Genomic DNA, 8,509 nt, shown 5'->3' with positions numbered 1-8,509 from the left:
AAAGAGAGAACAGGAGACAGACACCCGGTGAGACCGAGAGTGACTGAGAAGAAAGAGATCCGCGGATGGGTAGCAGTGGGGTAAAGGGATGCTGGTTAGTGTGTACCAGACAGATGATATATACAAAACACAAGGTCACGAGTAAGGCCTTTAGTTGTATTAGTACCACACTATAACTACTCTACACGTAACACCGGTTTCTCGATGTATCTGTAAACATTTTGTGACGTAACACGTGCGACCTACCGACTTTGCCGTACACACAAATGTTTCACTTCTCTATTCTATCTCTTTCTCTCTCTCTATATATACACATATATATATATATACTTGTCCTGTAGACCTAAACCCGGACGGTACTGACCAACAACGTTGCTGATGGATACTTGGGAATGTGTGCTGTGGCCCAATGAAACCGCTAACACCCTAGTGCCCTTCATCTCTCTTTCTCCTGCTCCTCATTCCACCCCCTATCAATACTCTACATCTACTATATATATATATATATATATATCTACATACACTACTTATTCCTGTGACCTACTGAATGCCGTCAATAACTTATTCGCGGTTCCGCATCACAATCGACCACTTTATCAATAAAGTTTATGTTTCCTTTTAAAATATTTTTGACAGATGACGTGGCTCATTTTTCGGTGATAAAATATTGAGGGTAAAATAATAAGAGCATAAATAATAAAAAAAGTAATTAAAAATTTTCCAAGGAATAAAGAGCTCGAGTCCAAGGAGTGCTAGGTAAAGAGAAAGGTTTTCAAAAAAAAAATTCAAGGACGTTAATTTTTCATAGGGCCGTCTAATGCATTCCATTGAAAGTTTACTCCGAAGTTGAGTGAAAAGATACCCGGCTGTAAATATACTTTGTAGCTATAAATTTTTACTACCTGGGTAGAGCTCCGAATAGAAACGAATAGAAACCCGGGCCAGTTCCTTTGTAGCCTACAGATCCTACGGATTTATGCTACGGCTGAAATACAAATACATATATCGTTTTGTATGGATAGGATAGGAGGAATATAACTGATGGGCGATGGGTCTTCTCGTTGTTGAAGCAGTAGGTATAAGCCGGGCGTCCCTCAAGGGTCAAAGTTTCCCTTTGTCGTTCTATGCTGCTTCTCAACTAAACTAAACTCAACTCAACTGGCTACGGCTATACCATGGCTATGGCTCTTTATATTAGGCTTTGAGCGGACTGTCTCTGAACAGCTTTGAACAGTTCGTAGTTTCTAGCCCCTAGCATATCATGAAATAGCTGCTAGAGTATAGTCCTTGGCCCCAAGCTGCTGCTAATGCTGCTGATGCAGATTGCTGATGTGTCCGTACCTTTCCTTGTACGGTGTTGCCACGGCAGCTGGGTTATTTCACAACTGCCACTATATATACATATATATATAAGTTGTACACAGTGGGGTTGCTGGTAGCAATACTCTTTTTCCGAATTTCTCTCCCCTGCTAACGACACTGCGGGCTTTCAGAGCCAGGGGCGTAACAGGGCGTAGTCATTTCGTACAGTAAACTAAAACTCCAATCTACTCTGCACTGCTCGCAGCTCGTTATTTTAGCAATATGCTGGGAGAAATCTCTGTTGAGATCATGTTTAAATATTGCTGATGCCAGCGGGCCAAAATCCCAGCCAACTTCCTCTGCTACATTTTTAAGGCTTTTTAATTTCAAACTTTATCGACTCGTTTGACTTAAAAAATTTTTATCAATTCAATCAACTCGATCTGTCAATCATAATAATAATGATGGCTATTTAAATCATGGATAAATTTATTTTGTAATAAATATATCGCCTGAATTACTTGGGTCCCTGGGGTATAAAAAAATTTTGTTTATTATTAGATCTAGATATAAAAGACTGATGAATTATAAACTCGGTAGTACAGGCAGTAAGTAAACCAACCGTACAGCGGATCGTTATTTCCGCGTATATAAAGCTGCAATACTGTAAAATCAATATATGATTTTATTATTATTATCAGTTGGCTGATAATTTTATCGCTACTAAATTTTAAATTTCACTGTGGTCTTCCTTCTTCAATTAAATCTTACATCAGCTCACAAATATTTACCAGGATCAAATCTAAAAATATAAATTTATAATTAAATGAAAATACTACGGTATTGCTCAAATTGATGGGGGTTTATAAAATAATGCTGATGATATTTATCATTGATGTCAATGAATTGATATGGCCATGACAGTTAACAAGTGCAATGACATGAATACTGTTCAGGTTGCTGTAGTATTCATAATTCACAACTTGGTATTAATACACCACGAGGAAGGTAACAAATAAAGTAAACTTGGGCTTGCAACATCGTGTGCTGATCGTGTTGATACAACACGTCCACCAATAAATTAATACAACCTGTATAGATGTATATAAATATAAATATATGTGTACTACATCAGCAGTAGCAGGAACGTAGCGCGTACCAAGTGTAGTATATATATGTATGTATGTATATATATAGAGATATATGTATACAATACGAACCATTGACCAGGGATATCGTCTGTCTCGGGATGAATGAACCGTTACGTCACGCACTTGCACTCTCAATGTCCCCACGTTTCCTCCTCTTTCTCTTCCTACTCCTCCTTCTCTTCTCCCAACCACCTCATCCTCATCCTCTGACTCTGACTGACTCTGGCTCTTGTTCTACTCTTTATACTCTTGTTGCCTCTCTCCCCTTGGCTGCTTTCCTCGTCGTTCTCTATCGCAATAATTTTCATCAGCTTGCTAAGTCCCCTTGCTCTTCTTTTGGTCTCTATCAACCCGGTGCTGGTACTCTCTTCTTATTCTTCCCGCACTTTTGCTAGGCTTAAGTTGCTGTGTTATTGTGACCGCGGTGGAGTTCTCGCATCGATTGGCCCTGCATCAGCTGGAGATAATACCGCGGGTCCTGTTTGCTGTATAGGGGTCAATGTATCCATCCTTTTATATATAAATATATACTAATATAGTATGTATGTGTTTTGTCATGCAGACAGCCACTAGACGCACGCGATTAAAATAAAATATTTAATGGAAAAAATCACGCAGACTTTTTCCCTCTATTTTAATCATTTATTTTTTCCTGGTTTTTATTTTTTTATTTTATTTATCTCGACGTCAAATTTAATCACGCGCATATTTCTGGATAAATTATGATAATTAATTTTAAAAAATACTAGAGGTAATTTAAATTTTAAAAAAATTTAAGGTGATTGTCAAAAAATATTATGTATTTACAAGATAAATGATTAGTAGCTGGGGATTATTTTGGTACATATATTTAAAACTAGGTCTCGACGAGAGTTTCGCGAGGCTCCCTGCCAGTTTCTTTTAAATTAGGGTACAATTTAGCTCGCGGTCCGTCGCTGTTGAGTCGACCGTGGAACTCGGGTCGGCGATCTTTTGGTGCACTTCGTTGTAGCCAAATGTCCAAGAGACTCTTGGAGATGCTGGGCTTACGCTCTTGTTTTATCGGAGTCGCCGTGCACGCGGGCGGCGACATCGGGGAGTCGGTTGTCGCACGGATTACACTTGCCCGTGCCGTGGTTTCCTCTTTCCCGATTCTGTCAAACAAAATTAAATTATTATTATTATTATTATTATTATTATTTTTATTACTATTATTTTAAATTAAATAATAAATTAATTTATTTAAATAAATACCCGTCTAATTTACGAATCGCTGTATCAAGTTCAACTTTATCTTTGTCATCCTTGTTCCTGACTTCAAGAAGACAATTGAGTACCTCAGAGTGCATTGGAGAGTTATTGGCATGTGCTTTCAAAAAAGTTTCAAGTTCTTCCCACAGCAGACGATAATGTTCTTCTCGACGGATCGTACTTTTGCCTCCACGTCCGCCCCCGAGGTTCGGCAACGCCAGAGTCTCGTGCTTGGACTCCAACTGCAGTAAACTGAATATCAACTGCTTGCATTTGACCAGTTCTTCTTTAGTTATTTCTTCTTTGACCATCAGCTCCGGAAGTGGATCAATTATCTGTTTCAAATTGAACATCAACGTGCTTGATATCGACATCGGCCAGTAGCGCGTGTGCCGATCGAGTCTTGCTCTCATTTTAGGAACCAGTTCGTCTTCCTCATTGTTACTAGCGCGTTTTAGCGGCGCCAATATGTTGGCACGCATCAAAAGACCGAAGTCAGTGATCCGGTAGTCGGTGACGCGGCCGCCGCAGCCCTCGCTAATTGACGGCGGGTCTTCGAGGACACTGCGCGCAGTCGATAACGTATGAATAAATATCTCACCACCGTGTGATGCTAATAAGTGTGATATTGTTTTGCCGCCGCTCTTGCGGACCATTTCCAGCATCACCGATCTACCGTTAAGCAAAAAATTTATCAGGCAAGAGGAGGGACGACTATTTACGTCCACTGGAGTTATTCGGTGCATCGCCGTACAGTTTTGCATTTCCGATGCACTGCATCCCCGGGGTGTGCACCATTTTAACGTCACTGTCTCGTATTCTGATCCTTCCTCGAACCTACGGAATGTTTTCAGCAGCGCAGAGTCTTGGGGGTTGCCTACAAAATTAATTACTCGTCATTAGTTATTGCAATCAATACGAGACAAATAAATTATTTTAGAGTTAGTACCGTTTAAAATAGAGGAATGCGCATTGACTGAATGGAAAATTTCAACGTCATAATTAGCAGACGAACTGGCATTCTGTTCCTCCTTCATAGGTATTCCCGTCACTGTCGTACTCGATAAATCGTAGTGTGATAAAATTAAGTGGGATAACTTTGAATGAAGTGCCGTTGCTTTCATAGAATGAACTTCCATTGTCAGTAAAGGTGACAGCTATAAATAATTACAATATTTATTAAAAAATAACTATATAGATAAAAATAATTTGACATTTACCTCTCGGGGATTTTGATTAGTAACTTGAGATTCAATATTGATGGGAAATATATTCAAAATAACCAGATGACAATGATGAATAGGCATCAAACTGCAATCAATAATAAATTACCAATATAATAATAATAACAATAATAATTTAAGTGACTTACTGGTCGGAGCCCATGGCGACTTTATTTTGCTGGGCGAGCTGATTTAAAAAAATATTCTCCAGACTCTTCATATTTATGTCATCTCGCGCGCTGGTGATGCAAACAATGCGTCCGCGGTTCAATAATTTATTGTCATTTTCATTCAACGAAGTTCTGATAGAGTGCTGGACCTCTGAACACTCGGTCAGAGCTTCGATCGCGACTCTCAGCCCGTGGATCACCGAGTAGTCAACACCTGGCTGATGATTTCTTGGCGGTATTCCAATGATTGCCATCCCGTTCATTATCTACATAAAAAAAAAAAGCTTTAATTGAAGATCTTAAACTTGTGATGAAAAAATGAAATCCTTACGTGAGATAGATTCTGCTGAGTAGGACTCCAGGTGTTTAGAATATGCGCCGCATGATCGCTCACCACAAACCTCACCTACAATTTGAAATTACGTTTAAATGTAAGCCAATAAGAAAAATTATTGATGATTATTGATAAAATTACCAGTTTGCCAGAGGGAAATAAATCCCAGACGATGCGGCAATACTCCATTGACGATTCTACACTTGTAGTCCATAGTGATTTGCAAATTGGGGCCAGAGGTATATGATTGGGTCCGCGACTCTTCAGACATTCAAACTCCAGTGGACTTTCTGTTGATATTCCAAAGTATGGAGTGTGGTCTAACACGAAAATTGTCTTGTGATTCGCTGGATACATTTTTTTATCATAGTCCTCTCGTTATTTATTTTGATTTATAATTAAAATTAATTACTATTAATTAATTACACGTCCATTTTTATCTGAAATTTTTAAATTAATAAAATATCTACTGACATTAATGTAAATATAACCTCTAAATATATGACATTAAAAATATAATAAACTTACCAAAATTTTAAGTTTCATATAAAAATAAAAATTGAACAGCTGTCATAATTTTTTAAAACGTTTTTAAAACTAAAACATTTAAATGTTTAAATTTAAATTTGGAAGGTAATTGACTTTAGTTTGAAAAATTTATGACACATGAGCAGCAGCTGACAATAAATAACTATTTTAAATAAACTGTCATATGACCAGATTTTACTTATCATTATTATAAAAATTTAAATCACGTGACAGCGATTTAAATGAATCTGATTCGTCGACTTAATTACTGTTTTAAAAATCAATTGGTTAAAATATTATCCTCCATATTTGTTTTTCATCATGTGACAGTACCACCGCTCTCGCACTTCCGGTCAAATAAATTTATTTTACTCAGTAAAATTTAAAATTAATTACAAAAATGAATAAAAATAATTTTTATAATTAATTTTTAAAAAATACGAGTATTAGTTGCAATTTGTAGAAATAAAATTAAAAAATTGGTAACTATTTTGAATTGTAGGTCCTGAAGTATTCCCACAACATGGCTGATGGCTTTCCTTCTTTTTCGCCAGGGCTTCCAACTGGCTTCAGCAAACGTAGGTTACTTTCATTATTTTTAATTATTTACAACACAATAATAATCTTTGCCGCAAATAAAACAATAAATAATTATTTTTAAATAAGTGGTAATTATAAATATCAATACAGTTTTATTTTTATTCCTCGAAATATTTAATTTTGAATAAAACAAAAGTGAGTGCCGGACAAACGCACGTGGCACCATTTTATTTAATATTTTACTGTAATTTAAATATTCATAGTGATTAATAATTATCTTTAAATTAATATTTCAATAACAAATTTCTCTTTATTTATTTTAAATATTTTATTTATCGAAATTGTAATTTGTGTTGGATGCTTAATTTTTTTTTTTTTGGTTACGTTTAATTGCGGTGTTGATTATTTTTTAAATTTAATTTAAATTGTATATATAATTAAAATATTTGAATATTTATAGGTTCGGTTGTAAATCGATGTAAAAATGTCAGGAAGCAACGACGTCTTGGGCCTCAAGGAGGATGATACAACTAAATTATTGGCTGCTGGTGCTCACTTAGCCAGCGACAATGTTAATTATCAAATGGACCAGTACGTTTTCAAACGTCGTCCTGACGGTAATTATTTTATTTTTTATCTTATATTTAAATACTCTAAGAATTTATTGGTACTAAGTTTGAAAACTTGATCAGGTATCGCTGTCATAAATTTACGGCGCACATGGGAGAAGCTTTTGTTGGCTGCCCGTGCCATCGTCTCGATTGAACACCCTAGCGAAGTGTTCGTTATCAGCTCACGTTCCTTTGGTCAACGTGCTGTTTTGAAATTCGCAGCTCACACTGGAGCAACACCTATTGCTGGTCGTTTCACTCCTGGTGCATTCACCAATCAGATTCAGGTATTGATATAACATTCATTTACTTATTTACTTTGATGGGAAGTTATGTTGTTTAGATGATGATAAACTTACTGACTTAATCACCATGTGTTGATTTTTAATGGCTTAATCTTTTCTGAAAAATAATTTAAATACTTGAATTGTGATGGAGATGTGGGAATTTAAATTAATGCTGTTGGTTTTATTTATTTTTCAGGCTGCTTTCCGCGAGCCGAGATTATTGATCGTCACTGACCCAGCAGCTGATCACCAGCCAATTACCGAAGCTAGCTATGTTAATATTCCTGTCATTGCTTTTTGTAATACCGACTCTCCACTTCGGTTTGTCGATATTGCGATCCCCTGCAACAACAAAAGCATAAACAGCATCGGGTTAATGTGGTGGCTGTTGGCACGTGAAGTGCTCCGACTTCGAGGATCAATCCCACGTGATGTCAAGTGGGACGTTGTGGTAGATCTTTTCTTCTGGAGAGACCCTGAAGAGGTAAATTTACTAAACCGATTCACTAAATGTTACTTGATTTAATTTATTAGGATAGTTGACTAATTATTTTTAAAAAATCAGGCAGAGAAAGAGGAACAGGCGGCGAAAGAAATCGCACCAGCCCCCGTGAAAGAATTCACCCAACCGGAATCAACCGCTGACCAAGGATGGGGAAATGAAGTAGACGCCGTGGCACCAGCCACTGAAAACTGGGCTGACGATGTTGCTGGAGCACCAGCAGCTGTACAGGTACCAGCTGGAAACGTTCAGACATTCGCTTCGTCTGGTGACTGGGCAACTCAAGTCCAAGACGAGTGGTCCGCAAGTGCCACCACCCAACCACAAGCTCCACAACAAAACTGGGGTGGATCTGCTGCCGACAAGTGGACATAAATGAATTTTAAAACATCTCATTAAGACCTTGGTTACACTTTGTACATTTTTACTGTAATAAAGTGTGTTGACAGAATTTTTTATTTTTATTCATTTTGTCAAACAATAAATTTTATATTATTTTATAATTTATAATTATTAATTATTATGGGAAATTGGGTCTGGGAAAAATTTGATATTTATAAAATACTTTCGTTAAATGAGTAAATTTTATTAATTATCAGTACTCATGTCAAAAATAAACCACTAAATAATT

At 36.8% G+C, this 8,509-nt stretch overlaps 2 protein-coding genes across 2 annotated transcripts; one reads left to right on the top strand and one right to left on the bottom strand.

The window, feature by feature from the left end:
• Window positions 1-3,235: 3,235 nt before the first annotated feature.
• On the bottom strand, window positions 3,236-6,105 carry LOC103569463 (integrator complex subunit 13). The gene is made up of 8 exons (XM_008546774.2): window positions 5,939-6,105; window positions 5,552-5,850; window positions 5,408-5,482; window positions 5,056-5,342; window positions 4,904-4,994; window positions 4,633-4,840; window positions 3,687-4,560; window positions 3,236-3,586 (listed from the first exon to the last, which is right to left on the bottom strand). The coding sequence occupies exons 2-8, from the start codon at window positions 5,765-5,767 to the stop codon at window positions 3,310-3,312; spliced, it is 2,028 nt and encodes a 675-aa protein (XP_008544996.1). The 5' UTR covers window positions 5,768-5,850; window positions 5,939-6,105; the 3' UTR covers window positions 3,236-3,309.
• Window positions 6,106-6,455: 350 nt separating this feature from the next.
• LOC103569464 (40S ribosomal protein SA) lies at window positions 6,456-8,329 on the top strand. The gene is made up of 5 exons (XM_008546775.1): window positions 6,456-6,516; window positions 6,939-7,095; window positions 7,171-7,376; window positions 7,573-7,860; window positions 7,942-8,329. The coding sequence occupies exons 2-5, from the start codon at window positions 6,963-6,965 to the stop codon at window positions 8,251-8,253; spliced, it is 939 nt and encodes a 312-aa protein (XP_008544997.1). The 5' UTR covers window positions 6,456-6,516; window positions 6,939-6,962; the 3' UTR covers window positions 8,254-8,329.
• The last annotated feature ends 180 nt before the right edge of the window (window positions 8,330-8,509 follow it).

Source organism: Microplitis demolitor, chromosome 7 (assembly GCF_026212275.2).
Source record: "Microplitis demolitor isolate Queensland-Clemson2020A chromosome 7, iyMicDemo2.1a, whole genome shotgun sequence".
In the NCBI taxonomy this organism is placed as follows: domain Eukaryota; kingdom Metazoa; phylum Arthropoda; class Insecta; order Hymenoptera; family Braconidae; genus Microplitis; species Microplitis demolitor.
This window is presented reverse-complemented; position numbering and strand designations above follow the sequence as displayed.

What these genes read in the sequence shown, in the direction of transcription:
- LOC103569463 (XM_008546774.2), bottom strand. Translation starts at nt 5,767, where the DNA reads ATGTATCCAGCGAATCACAAGACAATTTTCGTGTTAGACCACACTCCA. An exon ending in CTAATCAAAATCCCCGAGAG is followed by an intron (nt 4,841 to 4,903) that starts GTAAATGTCAAA and finishes AATTATTTATAG; the next exon opens with CTGTCACCTTTACTGACAAT. An exon ending in GCGATTCGTAAATTAGACGG is followed by an intron (nt 3,587 to 3,686) that starts GTATTTATTTAA and finishes TTTGTTTGACAG; the next exon opens with AATCGGGAAAGAGGAAACCA.
- LOC103569464 (XM_008546775.1), top strand. Translation starts at nt 6,963, where the DNA reads ATGTCAGGAAGCAACGACGTCTTGGGCCTCAAGGAGGATGATACAACT. An exon ending in TTTCAAACGTCGTCCTGACG is followed by an intron (nt 7,096 to 7,170) that starts GTAATTATTTTA and finishes AAACTTGATCAG; the next exon opens with GTATCGCTGTCATAAATTTA. An exon ending in CATTCACCAATCAGATTCAG is followed by an intron (nt 7,377 to 7,572) that starts GTATTGATATAA and finishes TTTATTTTTCAG; the next exon opens with GCTGCTTTCCGCGAGCCGAG.